The following is a 21,432-nucleotide window of genomic DNA, read 5'->3' on the forward strand; positions in this document are numbered from 1 at the left end:
GCTTTCATTTTATAAGAGGACACGCACAGAAAAATTGGAAAACAGGTATCTGAAACTAGTGACAACCCCTGAGTGCCTTCAGGTGTGGCCCATAAACAATACACACACACACACACACACACACACACACACACTGATGAAAGGAATGTGATGCTATGACAGTGAAAAAAATGTAAGTAATAGCATTACGTTTCTGTTTTGGGGGAAGATGTTCTTTTGGGTTGAGAGCGGCTATTGGCTGTATTCAGTACTTACTTCTGGCTTTACTGTGTGTAAGAATCACTCTTGGGAGGGCTCAGTGGACCATATGTGGTCCAAAGGATGGGACACAGGTCAGCTGTGTGCAAGACAAATACCATTATATACTCTCTCTCCAACCAACTTTTATTGAAATAAATTCCTCATCTAGAGAATTGTCTATCCATTGATTGTTGCTAATTAGCATCTCATCTTCGTATATCCTATGTGAAAAATGTAAATGAGTCCTCATAGCCACAAAGTTTACTTGTTCATAGAGACTAACTACACACAACAAGAAACTGAATAGTGATTGAATTTTAAAATATCTGCCTTGGCATTGAGTACTATATAATAATATCTTTGGGAAGTCTGATTTTTTATTGGGTATAAGATGGTGTCGGAAATCGTGCTGTCATAGGTTAAAAAAATAAAAGGCATGTGCTGATAAAAAGTTTAAGAGCTGATAAAAGGAAATTATAAAAAAAATAAAATAAGATAACCTTGTGGTGACTCCCAGACTAATAGAGCAAAATATTAGTCAGTATCCACAGAGAGAGAACAGGGCATAAGTGGCATATATTCTGGTATGGTAACAAAAGGCAATATTTAAAAAATCTGAATTACATAAGGTATTACTCCAAATAGAATAAAGAGCAAGGTATATTCAATAAATGATGAATGGTTCAGCCAGAAACTACCATGAGAAATTGAAAGAGAAAGGTCACCACAGTAGCTAAAAATAGCTAGCAATATGGTATCCCAAAATGTCTGAGCTTTTTCTTTTTGAATGATTTGAATCTTTTAAATGGAGACCAATAAAGAAGAAATGTTTTATTTTTGTCATCTGAAGGGCAAATGTTAAGTTATAAAGCATCACCAAAATAGCTGGGGTGTGCGTAAGTAAAGAGCAAGCCAGAAGTATGTAGTGGAGTAGTGGCTCAAGTTTGATAAATATATGACAAGATTAAGAACAGAAGACAGGAGTTAAGGTGTAAGGATTTAAATAAGATCCTTGATAAAGTGTGGGGGGTAAATTTTATTAAAATTTAAGATCTGGACATTTTCTAAGGGGGATGAGAGATAATATCTTTATTAATAGTTAAGGCGTTGGAACTTTCTGGATAAAGGGGAAACTACCTTTGTTGTATATACAAAGTGGATTCTGAACTTGAGAGAACTAGATTAAAAAAGAATACAGAGAAATAAACAAATGAAATAATTATGATGTTGATGTTCTAAATCTTTTAAATGGCCATAAATGAAAGCTAAGCCTCACCTTTCAATGTATCTTAGAATATCTGCATAGAAGACTATGGCAGATAAAACATTAATCGGTTAAGAAGAAGGTGGCTGTACTTGTTAGGGACAAGGAATCTAGAGTCAGACCACCTTGAACAGTCTATTGTGGGAAATTAATCCACTTCTCCCAGAACTATGGTTGTTTTACTTAAAATATGCAATGGATGGGTAATCAGAGCAGGCAATTTGCCACACACACCCCAAACAAAGGAAAAAGGAAAACCAAAAATATTAAAACTAATTCTAGGAGCCGGAGATGTGGCACTAGAGGTAAGGTGTCTGCCTTACAAGCGCTAGTCTAAGACAGACTGCAGTTTTATCCCCCAGCATCCCCTATGGTCTCCCCAAGCTAGGGGCGATTTTTGAGCCAGGAGTAATCCCGATAACAAATGGTGTGGCCAAAAACAAAAACAAAAACAAAAACAAAAAGCTAACTCTAAGAAATTACCACACAAAAAAGGGGATAAGTAGGTAGAAAAACCTTTTGGGTGATAGGATGGACTGAAACTTTGGGGCTAGAATATTAAAATTTTTCACATGCAGTGGTGTAAAGATAAACTTCTAAAAGTCCATAATTTTGTAAACCAGTGTTAAATAAATTTTTAAAGCTACTGCAAATACTCATACAAATAAGGAAATAAGGAAATTTGGAGGAGGGAAACCACACCCACAGCACTAATTAACATTTTTTCTCCTTTAAACTGACAAGTTCATAAGCTACTAGACAAAATGAGCCTGTCATATCTCCCCATAAATTTAAATTAATTAATACATATAAAGCATACTTAAAACAATTCCTGTCATCTATTTATATTTTAAAAAGAATTATGAGCTATTTTTCTTATTGAATGTCTTAAATCTAGTCTCTTAAATCATTCAAACTATATCTGCAATTTACCATACTGTTCTATAACTCACACAGAAGCTAACAATTTAAATATACATATTTTGGAGATACAGTTCAGTTCTCTTTGTATGAGCTAGGGGTTATATTAAACTTATAATTGTGCAGCTTTTAATGATCAAGATTTATTAGAAATGCAAAGAATAAAAATTATCCATTCTAAATATTCATCATGTCCTTATATTTCTATCCCTTTCCATTTGAATATTTCACATAGTCTAAATCTAAATGTCTATAAAATATCATCCTTTATTTTATTAAAAATTATTAATACAAAATTTAAATGTCTTACCTATATCACTGATATTTTAAGTATAAAGTCTGATCAAAAGTTGTTAAAGTACCTTAACATGGGATATTTAGGTCTTTACAAATATTTCAACTTATATGCAATGCTATAAGGGATTATATATAAAATTTATTCTTAAATGTTTTTTCAAATGAATTATAAGGAATGAGATTACTGGATGTTTAACCATTTGTGGTCTATGGAAAATATGTTATTCCCTCATTTCTATAAGATTTCTTTACTTAGCAAACTCCTTAATGCATTATTAATAATAAAATGATAGAGATTATTAGTTGATTGTTTGCTATGTCCCAGATACTATTTTTAGGGTTTTTTTTAACATGAGTTATATCATTCAATTCTGACAAGAACCCTATGAGGGAGTAACTATTTTTATTAGCCCCATTTTATACTAAGGAAATTAAAGCTTAGGAGGTGTCCTAATTTATGCACCTGGTATGTTGCAGAACCAAAACTGAAAAATGTGACTTTAGTATAGAAGCTATTAACCCTGCAGTTTAAATTGCATTTTCTACACACTTAAATATAATTATTTCCCTAACGACTCATTTGTTATAATGAAAATTCATAGTAAGAATCAGTTGCTAATTTTATGTGAGGGAAAAAACAAAATTTTCAAAGCTCTAATAAATAAACAGATTTCAATATTATCACTGCTGTAAAATAGAATGACTGTTTTAATTAATTAATTGTTATGTAATTCCATACTACAAAATAATCTAAACACAAACTATAATTAGATAGTAAGCATTGTTTTTTGACATTTCTTGTACTAAAAGTTAGAGATTATTGAAACTCATTTAATAATGAGTTCAGTAAGAGAAATTTATAATTACAAATGATATAAGTAAAATACAACTCTATGTTCTGTTATATTTGTTTTAAACAATATTATACCTTTTAATTTTTACAGTGTAGTCACTCATATGTTTTATCACCAAATTCAGAATACGTTTAAAAGCAAAAAGAAAAGCTTTTTACAAGCACAATTACCACAGGCCAACTAAATATATAGTCATTCTACTTAGAATAAAGTTTCATTAATTTTTCAATAACTAAAATCGATTGGTTTATATACAAGAGAAATTTAGCAAGCAGTAGTGTGCTATAATGGAGATGAAAAGACTCAAACTGAGAATTCTATGTTCTTAACAACTTTGTTAGTTATTAATGTCCTGGAGATTCAGTTTCTTCCTGTGTTGTAGAGAGAGAAAAAAATAAAACGATACGTTCCTCATCTTAGAGATGTGATAAGGATTAAATAAGAAAATAAACATGATTGTTCAGATTACAATGTGAATTAGCAGTACAAATCCACATTAACACAGTGAACAATCCACAATTTAGGAAAAAAAATCTATTCTACCTTTGAAATACTAAAATGAAGAAATATATTTCAGAATAAAAGTGCACTATTTGTATTTTTATATTTATATACTTAAATATACTCTTCTAAATATTTTAAATTATAATTCTTTTATCTTAAAACTATATCCACTAGTTTGCAAAAACGCTGTGGAATAACATGAGACAGGTTTTTGAAAGATCTTTCTAACAATAAAATCATGCCAAACTATTAGAATGATATATTTAAATAATTTTAATATGCCTTAATAAAGTAAAGAATTAGAGGACCTCCACTTATTACTAATTAAAAAATGCATGGCTTTCAAAAATGAGGGTTTTTTCCAAATTATGGAGAAAAATATGTTCTATTAATTGGTTGAAATTGTATTCAGTGTTCTCTATTGCTTCATATTTCATATTATACTCTAAAATAATCATAATGGGCTGTCCAGAAATGCTGGCATTAAGTGGTTATCCACATCCATTTGACTAGGGAATATCTAGATCCTCTCCTAAATATTTCAGTCTTCCTCAATAAGGGTCTGAAATTTGTTTTCAAACTCTTCAACAGGATCATTGAAAGGAAACAGGATAAATACTATAAAGGCAGGCCTGGATTGATTCCAGAGGCAAGTACTCTCACAGCAGTGTGTTGGAATTATGCCAAGGAGGTAAGTGTTTTTATAAATGAACATAATACCATAGTTAAATATAAGGCATTTAATTTCTTTGTCAACATCACTGAGGTGAAAAATAAAGTTATATGATAAACAGTATACTTGACTTGTAGCAATACCGTCACGCTTTTTCAGTGGGACTGCAAAGAATCATCTTAATTCCTTTAATCACTTTTTGTTCCCTTAATGAACTATTACTATTAATACCTGATCCTACATATTCCAACATAGAATTGTTGCAGTAATAGTGAAGTGATTTTACTCTACTTTAGAGCACCTTAGTGTGTTTGTAGGTGAAAACTCTAGCACTCAAATGTAATTCCTCTTCTTAAAACAAAAATAAATGAAGGTGAATAATTTTAATAAATGTCACATTTAAAAGGATGATTTTGCTCATTTGGGAAAAGCTTGTCTTTTTGTTATGATAAATATATCTCCTTGCTGCCTTTAATGATCACTTTTCTTAATAAATTCTATACTTAAGTTCTAGAATAACAGGTCTGTTTTTTGTTTCTAACAAATGTGAAAATCATTTGAATTAAATAACCCAAAATGAAACAATATGTATTACAGTTTTCTTAAACATAGTTAAATATTAATAGACTAGGACTTTTACTACTACTTACCAATACTTTCTGTTGTCACTTTAATTGTGCGTTTCATTTTATTTTCTTATATTCCACTTTTTACTACTAAAACTGGTTGTTTTTACAACAGAAGTGTATTTCTAATTTCTGAAATATTTCTTATAATTGATATTACTAAATTTACCACCAATTTTTAGTGATTGACATTATCTTCCTTCAATAAAATTCCTATTCACTGAATTTCTATACATATTCAATAAATAATACTCTATGTACTAGTAGAAATAAATCTTCACCAATTTTTGATTTGCTAGAAATGGATGTTGTAAAAGTTTCTAGAGTAAGAAATACGGTCAATGAGGGACAGCGGAGAACACAATGGATAACACATTGGGTATCACAAAGGCTTAGTTTTTTCATGAAGTTTCACAAGAGGCTGCAGAACCTTTATCTCTATTTATTTTGCTCATAGTTCACTTTATAGTTCCAGTGAATATAAGTTAAATGCTGGGCTCTAGTGGACATTATCACTCCAGCTAAGTAAGCAGATTTTTGTTTTTTGTTTTTGTTATTTATTTTGGGTCACACCTGGGTTACTCCTGGGTGCTCAGGGGTTACTCCTGGCTCTGCACTCAGTAATCTTCTAGTGGACATTTTATGCCAGAGAATGCCAGAGGTTGTCCATGTGAACTATTTAATTCTTTAATAAAGAAAAATGTTTTTGTTTAGTTATCCTATTTTAAGGAGGTATTTAGAAATATGTGAACTTCATATATAACTCTGAGATATCTATTAGCCAAACTAAAATAAGAAATAATTTTTAAGTATTTTGATTTTTTTTATTTATTTATTTTTGGTTTTTGGGCAACACCCGGCGGTGCTCAGGGGTTACTCCTGGCTGTCTGCTCAGAAATAGCTCCTGGCAGGCACAGGGGACCATATGGGACACCAGGATTCGAACCAACCACCTTTGGTCCTGGATCGGCTGCTTGCAAGGCAAACGCCGCTGTGCTATCTCTCCGGGCCAGTATTTTGATATTTTGTTTTCGATAATAAATATAAAATTTAATTACTTAACATGTAGGCATATACAAAAATTAATAATGGTATATGGTACATCCATCATTTTTTCAGACTGTGTGAAATCAGTTTATACTTAGAGTGCATCACAAATTAGAATGGTCAGTTTCCAGAACTTAAATTGTCAGATGCAGTTACTAGCTATAGGCACATAAAAACACAGATCTAAATATTTTTAATTTTTATTATCATTTAAAATTATAATCAAATGAAGCTTTCATGTGAGAGTGATATGATTTAAGTATCAAACCACTATAAGCAAGGTATTTAATCTCAGTGATGAAGCAGAATAATATTTACTATTATTTCACCTTATTTTGTGATTTGAAGCAAGCAGGGATAATAATGTTAAAGGCTGAGATTCTGGAATAAATTCTATTATTTTTTAATTCAAATGAACACAAATTTACTACAATAACCATAAGCAATCAATTACCAATAATAGTCACCATCCCCCGTTCTATGCTGAGTTAATAGGTGATAATGATCTCTTTCTTACTAAATAGAAAGGTAAAGCACATCAAATGGGTAACTCTACATAATGAGTTATCAAAAATATTAGTTATTATAATAATTATTGACTCCATTGCCCTCTACACTAACCAAGATCTATATACACTAAAAAAGTATGCTCCTGTCCCAAGAGCAGATAGTTTAAGACATTTTGAATTAACTGTATTTTATTAGCTATAAGTTAAAAAAGACATTTTGATATATTCAGGCTATCTACAAATAAAGACTATCTATAAATTAGAAGTCCAAGTTATATAGTTGTTATGTTTTTTTTTTCCAAGAAATATCAGAGCAAGAAATACAAAAGTAAAAGTAACTTCACTGAAAGAGAGACTGAGAGAGACAGAGAGAGGATAGAGAAACCGAGAGAGAGTGTGTGTGTGAAAGAGAGAGAAAGAAGGATTTTTGGTAAGGAAAATAAATTATACATCCCAAATTAACATTCAGGTGACCCCAGAAAGTGGGGATGTTTTAAAGAGAAAAATTCTGCTCAATTATTCAAAATAACATGTTTTCAATATGACAAAAATGTGATATAAGAAAAAATTCAGTTTTATGAAACAGAGGAAAATCCTGACTAATTTATATACTATTTTGATTCAAAGCAAACAAAATATGTTCAGCTGATACAGCGTGATAACTAAGTATTTACAATGACTCACGCAAAAAAGTATGTCACAATATCATGATTTATCGGAAAAGCACTCATTTTTTTATTCAGGCAAGAAAAGAAATACAACTATCTTTTACTGTGTTTTGTGTGTGTGTGTGTATGTGTGTATGTGTGTGTGTGTGTGTGTGTGTGTGTGTGTGTGTGTGTGTGTGTGTGTGTGTGTTTGGCCACACCGGACAATGTTCAGGGGTTACTCCTGCTTTCATTCGAAAATCACTCCTGATTTTCTGATCGCTCAGAGGATCAAATGGGATACTGGAGATTGAACCCATGTCAGAGTACAAGGCAAGTGCCCTTCTCACTGTACTATTTATCAGGTCCAAGAAATACAACTTTGGTAGAATTAACCTCTGAGATTTAATTATTATATATCCTAAAGTTTCATACTGACATAAAACAACTCTATAAGAGTGTAAATTTATTTAACTGCCTATCTGTAACATTTTAGAAATTCTATCGACCATTTTTGCGACTAACTGACTTATACAATATGAGTTTAACAATCAGGAGGGTTCTTATATCAGTAAATCCTGATTAGTAATACTCTTGTTTAATTTCCTCTTTTATACCACATAGCCCAGTATGCATCTGTGTTTTTAACAAGAATAAGTCAAATAAAATTGTGATTATAAATGTCTTTATCACCAATATGTATTGTATACTTAATGCAGATCTCACTGTGAGCAATCGCTAATAATCCAACGGTGACTTTACTTAACATCTACTCAATCAAATGCCTAAGAGCGTGCTCACATGTTCAAAGAAATTTGACTTAGAATTTCTGATAGTGAAATAAAAAAGCAAATAAGAAATGTAATAGTGCATATTACTTACGTTCACAAGTGTCCCCTTTTTGCTGGTAGCCTGCTTTGCAGATACATTTTCCAATGGGCACTAACCATTCTCCTTCAGCACTGCAGTGCATCCTGGGGGAGTTTTCTGCTTCTTCTTCAGCACTGCTGACACATGTTCCTCGAACCTCCACTAAAGAGGAAAATTCTGAACCAGTCACTGTATCTGGAAAGATAGCTAAGTTCTCAATAATGGACCAGCACTTCTTGTAGTACACTTTGACAGAAACCAAAGCTATACAAGCCCCTACATCCTGAAAGGCAAGATAGAATCCCTTTTTGGACAAAGGTCCAATCTCTCTCACCTCAGTGTTCAGCTTCATCTTTCTTTCACCAAGATCACCTTGAGTAAAACTTTCATCAGCAGCAATGGTGTCTATTTTTACATAGAGGTTTTCTCTTATATTCCTGCCAGTGTCATAGTCAGTTTCATAATAGTACAAATTAAAAGTTTCCTTGCAAGTCCCCAATACTCCAGGAAGACTGTTACAATCCCTCAAGGTAAATTTCAATTCTACAAAAATCCTTTGTGCATTGCCTTTCGAAATCCAGTTAGTCCGCAGCCAGTTGTTTTGGTTGGGTTCCATGACCTGGCACACCTGGTATGTTCGGATCGGGGTGTAGTTCTCATCCAAACCACTAATTTCTTCCCACTGTAAAATTTAAAAAAGGTCATCAATCATTTCAGAAAATAAAATTATTGTTTCTGCCAGTTAGTAACCTGTAGTGACTTTAGTAACTTTTGCATATCTTTAAATGCAAAGAGTTTGGTGGATTTCGGTCCTGAGAAAACAACAGTGAACCTACGAATCCAGGTGATTCTCATTCTAGCCTTCTTAAGAGCAGAGCAGTATTTTCCTTGTTCGCATTGTTAGTACACACAGCAAGTATTCCATTTTGTTTCAGATCTATTTTTCCCTGTATTATAGTTTCTTCTTAAATATTTGCCTATATCTATAGGGTCCACTAAGATTCTAACTTGATAACCATAGTGCAAAATACAATTACTTAAATTATCATTTAAGGCACAGATATGTGACTGCATGGCAGATTTTTTTTAAAAAAAATCTCACTTCAGGTTGTAATATGGAACTTAAAAATTACCTAAAAATACAAGAAAGAAAATGCAAAAAGGATTCTGTACTTTCAAATCAATCCATAATTCACTGGCATTTCTAATATGAACTCTATAGTATATCTTCAAAGTACGAATTATGTAATGGTATTTCATAGAACTATTTCTCTAATGTGATGATTTATGTTAACACATATGTAAAGTCACATAACTACCCAGCAAATTAGCATTCTGAATATTTCAGTAACGGAATCTCTGACAGGAAAAAAATAAAAATGTTTTAAAATGTCCACTCATATATTAATATATCCCATGCTGTAAACTCATTGTACTTCCATAAAGTGGAAAATTAAATTTACAATAATTTATAATTTTAAAGATCATATAACTACATTAGTAAGTAAATTAATTACACCTGAAAAAAGCCAAAAATAAGTTTATACCCTTTTTGCAAATATAAATTTTCCAAGCAAGTGCAATTCTTCACAGGTTAGAGATTCTATGCACAGGAAGCCAGGGTTTATTTCTGGCCCTATCATAGTCCTGAAAGCTACTAGGTGCATAACCCAAGTGTCATTCTAGAGTAGCCCCTAAGGACCACCAGGTGTAGCCCAGAAGAAAAATAAACAAATACAACCCTACTATATATCAATAATGTAAAAGTTCAACCTTTATCTGTTATGTGTTCATTTTATCCAGATAAAATGAAGATTTAGAAAGAGCTATATAGGCAACCTTGGAAAATGGTACAAAGGGCTAATGCTTATGATTTTCATGGGATCTAGTGGGTCCTTTCTTAATTCCCAGCACTAATGTTGCCCCCAACTCACCATCAGCACTGCGTTGCAGAAACTGGCCTCCAAAGCCACATATATGTATTCAAGCCCAAAGTCACATAGTTTTGACTATTTAAATTAGTTAAACTTTTTTCAATAAAAATAACTAAAAAACAGAGCAATAACTATTTGGCAAAGTATTTTATAGGCAAAACTTAGGGATTTTATTTATTGAAATAATTTGTAAAATGTAACATTTGCTTTTAAAACTGTTCTTAGAAAAATTTGACTATAGCACAATACATAAATTATTAGTATGATATTGTATATTTGCTATGATTTTAATATATACAGATTAATATAAAGCTAAAAGACAGTAAACTTAATATGTTCACTTTCTCATAATCACAAGTAAGATTGTATTTAGAGAATGGCATGCATAGTTTTCCTTTGTCTCTATTAGTTATCAATTGTTTAAATGGTAGTGTGTCATATATACCAAAATTTATCTACCTACACAGGTATACCTTAGACTAAAATGATAAGAATACTTATAAGAATTTTTAGAACTAGTAATAACATCTTTTAAAAATGAAAATTTTAAAAGTTAATGTGCACTTTTTAGCAATTCCTCATTTAAAAAAATAAAGGTTAATAATAATAAAAGGATAGATTTTAAGAATTCCTTCTAACTTTAATGTCAATTATAGTATTTGGCTATTTATATGAATAAATTTTAGTACCTATGAGAAGCTCAAGTTAATTTTAATTTTGATTTAACAACTTATTCCTGAAGGAGAAATTGCAAATCAAAGACTATAAATAACAAATAGTGAGACTACATCAGATCATTTAATACAACTTATTTTATTCTCTCAATTTCTAAAAGACTAAAAAACATTCTCACAAATGACACCATTGGGAAAGAAGTCATATTTCAGACTCTGTGTTTTCACAGCAGGTTTATACAATTATTCTGTAGAAAATTATATCAATACCATTTTATTTTCAATGATATTTTAGTTACATGAGGCAAATACATTTCATATAAGGAAAACAGCACCAATCATCATTTTCTTATATGATCTGCTGATTCCTTCACATATGTAGGGTTATCGATTGACTCGAGAACTTCAGACTGCTAAAGTGCCTGTTTTAGTTCAAGATAGCATAGTCAGTTATAATTTATCATTTTATAGATCACATGGATAAAATACTACAATCATATATCAGTTTACTTCTCCTTAGAGATAAAACCACCCTCTGCCTCTCTTTGCTTTAATTGATGGATGGTAGAAAATGGGCTACATCCGTCACTGGCAAGAAAGGTGCTTCATTTTTTATTGTAAAAGTCTTCCTCTAATGTATATTTGACTCATAAAAACTATTCCACATTCAAGATACAATTATGCCTCAAATTCAATGTATGTTTTGTATAGAATAAGTAAACTATTTGTCATTTTTTCATACTTTATTCTGAACAAGAGTGATACCCAAAAAATGATCATAACCAATCTTCCATATGTCAAGCTGGTAAAAAAAAAAGTTTGAATATTTTAAATACATCTGCATTGTTCAGATTTTGTCATCTTAAAGTAACTGAGTTCATGACAGGATTTTATGTTCTTCTGTACCCATTTCTGGAAAAATTTCTTTCAGACTCTCATTTTTTTTTGCAAGATGTTACACATTTTTTCATTCTGAATTTTATCCTTCAATCTCTTTAATCAAGATGTTTTCACTTTCAAAGATTAACTTAAGAAACAATGGGATTTGTTTCCTTTCATCACAACCCACTTTCTTGATAAACTATGGTTATTAAATTCCTCACAATTAAAATAAGACCTAAAGACATGGAAATTTAGCTAAAAATAAGTAAATAATATTATTACTACTGTACAAATATAAAACATAATGGCCCTTTGTTTAGGGGTTTAATTTATATTTTCATGGATTTCTATTTGTTTCTTTCACATACTATGCCAGATTTTTCACTATAAATACTAAAGAAAGGTAGCACACAAAATTCTAGAAATTTTATATATTTTCAAACAACTTCATTACAAAACACTGCATTCCACATATTATGTATTTTGGATTTCACTTAAAATATTAGAATGATACTAACACTATTTAAAAAGAAAAACCGAATGCATGCTGTTTTAAAGAACTATATGTAACCTAAGTGGTGAGTGTACTAAAATATAAAGCAACTACAAATATTTAAGTGAGTTTATAAAAGAATTGTTCCCTGTGGTTAGTTAGCACTTATAGACTGGAATTGAGGTATGATTTATTCAAAATAAGAATTCAAACATTTCATTATGTAGATTTTTCTTATTCATTTTCCCAAGTTTTAAGCATATTTTTTCATATTCAAATAACAGAATGTCTTATTATAATACCACAAAATATTGATTAGGATATTTGGAATCAAAATAATTTAATTATAATTTTTCTTTATGGGTAGATATAAAGATTTCTTTGCTAATTTCATAAAATATCTGCCTTTATTTTAACAAAAATTAAGACTGACACGTTATGAGAAGGACTTACCCCATTGGGTGGAGAGGAAATCCATTCCAACTCTGTTTGTTGTGCTTTAGAATCCAGTAGTAGTACTGAAAAACAAAGTTTATTTCAAAATGTAATATGATAAGTTTAAACATATTTGTCAACACTATTAATGGGAATCAAACCCATATTATAACCACTTTATATTTTAAGCACAAGATATTAGTTCTGCAAATAAATGTGATATAAATACCCACCTTATACAAGTATATTTCACTTTCACAGGGAAAAATGTTGTAAGATGCCAACATTATAATTGATACCTTTTACATTAAAGTTTTTAAATAAAAAAAAAAACAAGAGCATGGAAGTTAGGGTAAAGAATTGGTATCTGATATGCTAATTCTTAGCAGTTATATATTAGAATTTTGTGTCATTAGAACCATGCAAATTTAGCAAAATGTAATAACATAAACTTAAGGTAGAATACTTCCATATTAATGTCCAGTCAGTCATTAACTCCTAATGTTCTGGTGAAGGTATTTTCATGAACCTGTAAAAAACTGGAGCTTTTGTTTTAAAGTTTCCGCATAATATCCTTCTCTCTTATGACAAAGTGGATATTACTAAAAACTCAGTAAGCAATACAATGATGAAGACAGTCTTTTATCTATAAGACATATTTTGGTTTTAGCCAAAGATCTTCTTATATTTACTGTGATCACATTTGACATTTCCATATGTACCAAAATATGGGTTAGTACTCAAATGATGTTTAATCTCTGACTTGATTGTAATAGCTGTTATATTCTACTTTTTTCTTCTCAATAATACTATTAATTTATTTCTGGTACTATTAATGCAATATAATCTTATTCATATGCAATATATTAACACATAGCATATTTAAATGGTATATATAAATATATTAATTTTTAGGGCAATTACCTTGATAAGTATTCACTCTGCTTCAACTGGTTTCAGAGTTACTTGATCTTTTACGGTTTAAAATGTTTCTGACTGACTGCGTTTGAAAAAACTTGTTCATTTGCCCAGAAATAAAAGCAAATGTAGTTTAGGTATGTAAATGCATAACACTAACTACAGCAAAATACTGAGATTTAGACTTAAAGGAAATACATCCTCTTACAAACTTTTAATTGTTAAAGGAAAAAAAATATGTACTTGGAAAGCAATGAAAATCGGCTAGCTAAAATTGAAGGAACAATTGATCAATTACTCAATTACTTTACACTAAACAATATAATTCGCTGTGACAATCCAAGTGGAAGCACTTTCCTCCCCCTCAAAAAAAAACTGTTTTACACGAAGAACTCTCGCTAAGATTCTGACAGCACAAATATGTGGACACAAATATCGAGCCTCTATCAAGAAGGGAAAACTCATCTTTAAACGTTAAGCAGTATCTCACACTTAGTACACCAATGGGCGCATCAATTTAAGTGGTTATGTTTAGGGTCTTTTTTCTCTTTTTTTGATCGTCGACAATAGAGACAAAGCACGCGGAGACAATGTGAGCTGCCAAGTACTCTCCTTTTGAGATTTATTATAGCATCACTATTATTCTGGTGACATTATGATAATATCGCTATTTTTAATATTGATATTTTTTTTGATAATATCGCTATTTTGACTGAGAAGAGACAGGTGGATTTGCAAGCTTCTATTTATTCTCGGATGCTCTGGGAAAGTGAAATACTCTGGGCGAGGAGATGACTGTTTATATTGCCATTTTGTCACCTGCAGCACAACCTGGAGTGCAAGTCCGGTACCCCAGCAGGGAGGCGGAGGGGAATGCAAACAAGTTGAGGGAGAAACTAACAGGCAGCAAAATGCTCAGCTCCAGTGCAGGGGAGTCCGCAGCCACCTCCAAACTGACCAGCGTGTCCCCCCCCCCCCCACACACACACACACACCTCCACTGTCCCCTTTGCTGGGCGCATCCAGTGCCATCCTCCTCTTCCTCCAGGCTCTAGTCTAGATGCACCCCTTGGGGAACCGGGGCTCCTCACCCCGCGGCGCCTACCAGTTTGGTGGCCAGCTGCGCATCACCCCGGGGACCTGCCTAGCCCGGGGCCACCAGGGCAGCGGGGGGGGGGGGGGAACCAGGGCGGGGCCGCAGACAGGGCGAGGCGGGGGCAGCCCACGAAGCTTCCCTCCATCCCCAGACCTGCAGAGTCTCCAGGGAGCCGCTGGCGCCCCAGCTCCATCCACTAGGACCTGGGAGGAGAGCAGCTTTCGGGAAGCCTCTCTCTAAGTCTAAGTCTAAGGCATCCGGCGGCGGCTTTTACCAAGAGAAAGAAAAAAGGCAGCAGCTGCTCGCCTGCCAGACTTTAATCTTGCACCAGGATAGCAGGAGACCTCCCAGAGAGATCGGGGGTGGGAAAAAAATGTAAGGAAAGGGTCCCTCATTTTCCTCCTTAAAAAAAAAAAAAAGAAAAGAAAAGAAAAAGAAAACTGAGAAGTCGGGATTTCCAACAGCAGTTCCCCCTCGGATGCAGGGAAAGCGTCTCGGGGCTAGCTTAGTTTAACCCCCACCCCAAAAAAAGGCAGCTTTAGACCGTGCATCACTTCGCCCAAGCAAGTAAGTGTCCCGGTACAGAAGCGGGGCGCATCTCGCCACCCCCACCGACTTTTTCAACCTCTTACTTTCTCCTCTGCCTTTCAAGATTGCGGTCTTCAAGAAGCAGAAGCCTCTCCACGTCTCTTGCAATCGCAAGAGCGAAGAAGAGCGAGAGAGAGAGAGAGAGCGAGAGTCAGAGCGAGATCGTCTGGCTGCAGGAACCTCTCCCCCTAGTGATGGCCATTATTTATAGCTCCAACCCCTGCCCGGGCCGGCTTGGAGCTCGCGCCCCGCGCCGGGCTCCCAGTGGCCATGGAAACTTTTCCTTAGGTCCAGAAATTCCCAAGCAAGGCGGTGCAAGGTTTGGGGATAGAATGCCCTGTGCGTAAAATTGCGATTTTTTTCTCTCTCTCTCTTTCTTTTTCTTTTTTTACTGTGTCTGCGTGCGTGTTTCTAGCAGCTGCCCCTTGAGTTTTTGCAAATGCATAACGGACCTCTTCGGAACCGCTGGGGTTTTGTTTTTGTTTTTGTTTTTGTTTTTCTGAATGGGTACAGCGTCCACAGAGGTTTCTGATGTGGAAACTGGAATCAGAAGGTCAGGTTGCATTAGGGAATGAATGGGCCAAAGCGTCGGGTTAGGGTACGATCTGAGTGAAAAGACAAGCGGTGTACCCAGAGACTTTAAAAAAAGAAACACTTTGAAGTCACTAAATTTTTTGGTCATTGATAAAGAAAAACAGCGATGCGTAACAGCACCACGCATCCTCCCCAGTCGCTACCATGACCTAAATCTTCAGAGTCCTCCCTCCACACGCCTGATCGAGTCATTATTAAATTCTGATTCTTAAGAGGAGCAAATGATCCACCTTATTAAATGTACGACTAGAAGAAAAAAAAAGAAAAGAAGTAGGAGATTTGACTGTGACACTGCTCAAGAGCATGACATTACCATTGATAGGATTTATTTTTCCCCAGCTCCAACTACAGGCACCAAAAGGTATTTTACCTTCTGTCAATGGTTAAGAGCAAGAAAAAAAAAAAAAAAAAAGAGGGGGGTTCTGGGGGAAGGGCACGGGACAGAGACACGCGGCTCGGGCTGCCCAAATGAAATCTGCCGTCGCCAGAACTAGAACGGACCCCGGGTTCCAGCCTTCCCTCTAGTCTAGGTTGCCCCACTCGGGCGGACTGCACAGCTGCCAGATGTTCGCCCGGGCAGGATCTTTGTTGTCCAGCCCCAGACTGCCCCCTGTCTCCCTTAAGCGGCCAGGTCAAGTCAGTCCTCCGGGCCGGGGCTGCCCCGCTGGCCCGCGGACTCCGGGCCCCGCGCGCAGAGCAAGCTGCACTGCACGGCCAGTGCCCGGTCCGGACCGCGGGGCCGCTCTCCGCTCTTCGCTTCACCTCCGTCCGTCTGCCGCCTTATTGTTCGGAGCGGGAGGGAGGGAGGCCGGGAGCCAACCTCAGGCCTCTCGCCGCCGCCGCCGCCGCCGCCTCCGACTCCAGGAGCACTTCATTAGAACCCGAGCGCTCCGAGCGCACACAAGTCACGGCCCCCCTGGGGGAAGGAAGGTTCGTGACTCCCTCGCACGCCGACTGGCGGACTCAGACCGCGGGGGCTGAGCTCCCCTCGGTCTCCCACCAACTCCGGGCAAAGCTCGGCCGGCCGGCCAACACCGATCGAGGGCACATGGAAGAGATCTGAACCCTCCCGGGTTTCCCGGGCACAAGCCAGCCGACCTCTTTCTTCCCCGCGGCCCCATCCCACCGATCGTGGCTGCCGGGCGCACACCCGCCTCCATCCAGCCTGCGCCCCAGATCTCCCTCCCTTTGGGCGGATGGCCCAGGGCTGCCAGAGGGAGGTTCGAGGCAACCCAGCTCGCCGCCCGCCCTTCCTAGGAGCCGCCTGGGCAGCAAGGGGGGCGGGGAACGGGCAGCAGAGGGTCGCCTGGTAGCCCCCAAAACCAACCCGAACGGTTCGTGCCAGGCAGCCAGAGAAATAAATAAGTCCGAACAAACTTTGCTTTTTTTTTTTTTTTTTTTTTTTTGTCCCTCCCCCAAGCTCCTTACCTTCCCTCGCAGCCTGCGCTTCCCCGGTGTGTGCAAAGCGGAGCAGCCAGAGGTAGCAGAACATAATCCAGGAAGGGTACCGAGTTTGAAACACCATGGTGCATGAGCAGGTTTTGGATTTTTAGCTTTTCAGTTGAATGGTAGCTTTATGTATTATTAATTTTTTTTTGCAATCAATTGCCGTTTGTCTGCTCCCGGATAGATTTTGATGTGTTTATAATTTTTTTTGGTTTTGTTGATTTATTCTTATGTTATTCTGATTGCGCTCCTCGCATCATCGATTCTCCCCCTTCTCGATCTCCGGCTGGCTGTTCCACGACGTTCAGCTTCTCTCCCAATTTTTTTTTTATTATTATTATTTATTTAATTGTTTGCCTCCTCCAGTTTCGTTCGCACCGTAGTTGCTGCCTGCGAGTCTCCGACTGCAGACCGGCCGCTCGCTCCACACTCCAATAATATCAATTAGGGGCGGGGGCGGGGCTCCGAGGCCAGAGCCAGCGCCACTCCGCCTGAGTGGCAGCAGCGACCGACCTGCCAGGCGGCGATTCCCAGGGCCTAGGGGCGGGTCCCGACCAAAAACTAAAAAAAAAGAAAAAGCCGCCAGGGTCGAGGGGGCGGGGCTCGGGGCGCCGACCAATCGGCGGCGAGAGGGAGTCAGGTTGCGGTTTCCAGGATTCCACTCCAGGTTCTGGCCTCTGGGCTGCTGGCTTGGCTCGGGATGCTCGGGGAAGAGGATGATGGCAGGGGAGCTGCGTGTCGTTGCGAGGAGCTGGGCTTTGGATCAAGCCAGCTTTGCTGGGAGCGAATGAATCCGAGAATAACACTCCCTGCGTGGGCTGTACAGTCTAGCGGTACCCCTGGCGGTTGTGGAGAAAGAAACCCGAGATGCAAAGCTTGTCTCTCTCTCAAGCTCTAGTTGCACAGGGTCCCGGACTGTGAAATGAGCTGTGTGCCTTTAAGGAACGTGCCTTTTACTTTTTTGTGTGTGTTACTCTCCACCTTCGCGGATCCGGTTTCTGCTTTCTTTTATTTTTTTTTCTTCCCCTCTTTTCTTTATTTTCTTTGACTCCTGTGGCCGATCTCTCTGAGCACCACCCTTAAAGAGTCCCTAGAAGAATAAAAGTACCCACATGCATTGTGTTCCAAACAATGTTTCCAAGAGTTTGGAACAAGCTAGGACCAAGGACACAGAAAAGGAGTGAATAAAAAAAAAAAAAAAAAAGTCTTTTGTTTTTCTCTCCACTCTTTTATCACCAGGCCAGGACCTTCTGAGAATTATCTGAAGGTTCTGGGGTTCTGTATTATTTTCTGAGGTTTATTTTTTTTATTTTTTTCTCATTGCCAGACTTTAGACACTTTCCCCCATGTCGCTGCATAAATTACACTTGATTTTAGAGAATGCCTCTATGCATTAAATTCTAAGGCGAGATCCTTTTACAAGTATTGACCACTTTTTTAATGATTTGTCAATAATTATCTGTCAAAGGGAAACTAAGAATAAAAAAAGTAGCCAACATTATCTAGTTGAATCCATCCCACTTTCAAGCCAGCACTAGGGACAATCCTAGAGAGAGAAATGTGTTAACCATTAGGCAGTTTCGAACAATACAATTTAAAAGGTGGGCAATTTAATAAAAGGAAGAACTTTGAACCCTAATTACCAAATCATGCATTTCAAAAGTCATACAGAATAAGTTGATAATGTGTAAGATGAGTTTAATTTGTCCTTTATTTCTTCAACAACAAAACAATCTAGTTCTTCATGATTCTATTTTTATAGAAGTCGAAGTTTGATACTGCCAAAGATTCCAAACTTTTCATATCTCTATATTTTCATATTTCCATATGGAAATATAAAATAAATTAAATTATTTTTAGTATTTTATAGCAAAGACTCAGAAGCCAGAACCCCAATTTTATTGTATGATAACTATAGTTTTCCTCGCAGAGAGCAGAGAAAGAAAATTTCTTCTCCTCTAACCTGATTCTGTAAGGGATATTTTCTCCTCTAAGTTTACATGTTTTTAATATACCTATTAAATTATACTGATTAAATATTTCAAAATAGTAGCTAAAATATCTTAAGGACTTTTAAAGGATTCTAGAAAATGCAAACTGCTTAGTAGATTAACCTTGAAAAGAGACAAAAAAAAATGTAGAGTGCACTGTTACAGAGAAGATCAAGTAGTTATTTACACTAGCAGATGCTTTACAAGTAAAAATGTAAGGTAAAACACTAGAATTAAAAACATAAATCCCCACACATAGGCTTTCAGAATATTCATCTAAAAACCACAAGCTCACCCATTGCAAACCACCTCTAATAGCTGAAATCATTCTCCAGGATTTCAACACTTTCCCTAGGGTTTCATCCCCACTTCTTAGAGTGACACCAAGGTAGCCTTTAAAGTTTAAAATATCCCTTTCATCTATTGAATGACTAATACTCAGTGATGTGAATACAAATACCTTTCCATTAAATCAGGAAACCAAAGAAGTTACATTCTTCACTCTGATGAGTGTAGGTGGTATAGGAAACCCTTCTTATTCAGGGGAAAATGCAATGTAGCTTTTATTTTTGAGACTAGAAACTTCAAATTAAATACACATGAGCCAGACCACTGACAGTATTCTCTGCAGAGTTGTACAATAATACTTTTTTTTAGATACACCAATCTTCTCTGCTTCCTTTTCCGTCTGCGTGTATTGATAAAGAAGTTACATTATTTAAACTAAGCAAACAATTTCATCAAAAAGAAAATATTTACTATACAGTAGAATTATACTGCATATATTTTAATGCATAAATTGATATGTTATATTTGCCAACAGTAAAGCAGAGGAATCTATTTTTGAAGCTGTGGAATAAAAAAGAAAGAAAAGGAAAAATAATTTTCTTTATACCAAAAGAGGAATTTTAGCTTCATATTTATAAAATGTGCATAATATCTCTAAGACAACTTATATTAAGTAAATATCAGTTTGTACATGAAATAAATGAGAAAAAATTCATATTTCTGAGTCATACCAAAGGGTGTGTACAGTTATAACTTGTGAGCCCAAGAAGAAATTCTAAAAACACTTTTTTTACTTTTGATACCCTCCTTGTGCAATACATTGATAGAGTAGGCCTACTTATATTTAGTTGACTTTAAAAATGAAAAAGAATTCAAACATTAGTTATAAATGCATAGTAAAAAGAGAAGACATGCTTTACTTTAAATATAGAAAAGATGTGCATAATTTTCCCACCGTGATTTTAATCCAATTACTAATATTTCCATATGATTATATATGTATAAGAATAAATTTACGAATTCAAGACACATACCAAGTAAGGCACAGCTGTTATAATCTTTTATCATATTTACATACTAAAATGTTCCTCTCTGTTTTCTTTTGTAATTATTATTATTATTTTTAATAATCTTTTGTTTTAGAGCAAATGTCATTGAGTGATAACTTATAACGGCATTTAGAGCAAAGTATTATTTATGTTAAAATAAAATCTTATGTATGTGAGTGTGTGTGTGTGTGTGTGTGTGTGTAGTAGTAGTAGTACTAGTGGTGGTAGTTGTAGTTGTAGAAATGTCTTAAGAGAATAAAGGAATAATCTGACACTCTATAAAGTTATGAACTCAAACCTCTCAAATTAGCTAACACACATGAAATCAAATACTTGTTTCTGAACCTCCTACTTTTCCCCTTTCTGTCTAAATTCATTTATAGCTAGTCCATGTAAAGCACAAATTCATCACAGAAAAGAAGGTAATTTAAATTGAGTTAGAAAAGGCATTCTTCAGAACAGATTTAAACAGAAAAGAAATTTTATGTCTTGGCTAATAGATACTAGAGAAAATTTGGTTCTCTATTTGTGATTTCAGTCAGAGTAAACAATCTTTCCACTGTGCAGGAAAATCATTTAAGTGTTTACATTA

The 21,432-nt window shown here is 35.5% G+C and overlaps 1 protein-coding gene across 5 annotated transcripts in view; it reads right to left on the reverse strand.

The window, feature by feature from the left end:
* The window catches only part of EPHA7 (EPH receptor A7), a 178,822-nt gene extending 161,115 nt beyond the window's left edge, over nt 1-17,707 (reverse strand). For all 5 annotated transcript variants that reach the window (XM_049772175.1, XM_049772174.1, XM_049772173.1 and 2 more), the window contains exons 1-3: nt 17,495-17,707; nt 12,889-12,953; nt 8,465-9,134 (exon numbers count right to left, since the gene is read on the reverse strand). In XM_049772175.1, coding sequence (XP_049628132.1) covers nt 8,465-9,134; nt 12,889-12,953; nt 17,495-17,591 — 832 coding nt within the window. In that variant the 5' untranslated portion in view covers nt 17,592-17,707. The remainder of the gene's footprint in view (nt 1-8,464; nt 9,135-12,888; nt 12,954-17,494) is intronic.
* Nucleotides 17,708-21,432: the final 3,725 nt, after the last annotated feature.

The sequence above is a fragment of the Suncus etruscus genome, chromosome 4, assembly GCF_024139225.1.
Source record: "Suncus etruscus isolate mSunEtr1 chromosome 4, mSunEtr1.pri.cur, whole genome shotgun sequence".
NCBI classification, from domain to species: domain Eukaryota; kingdom Metazoa; phylum Chordata; class Mammalia; order Eulipotyphla; family Soricidae; genus Suncus; species Suncus etruscus.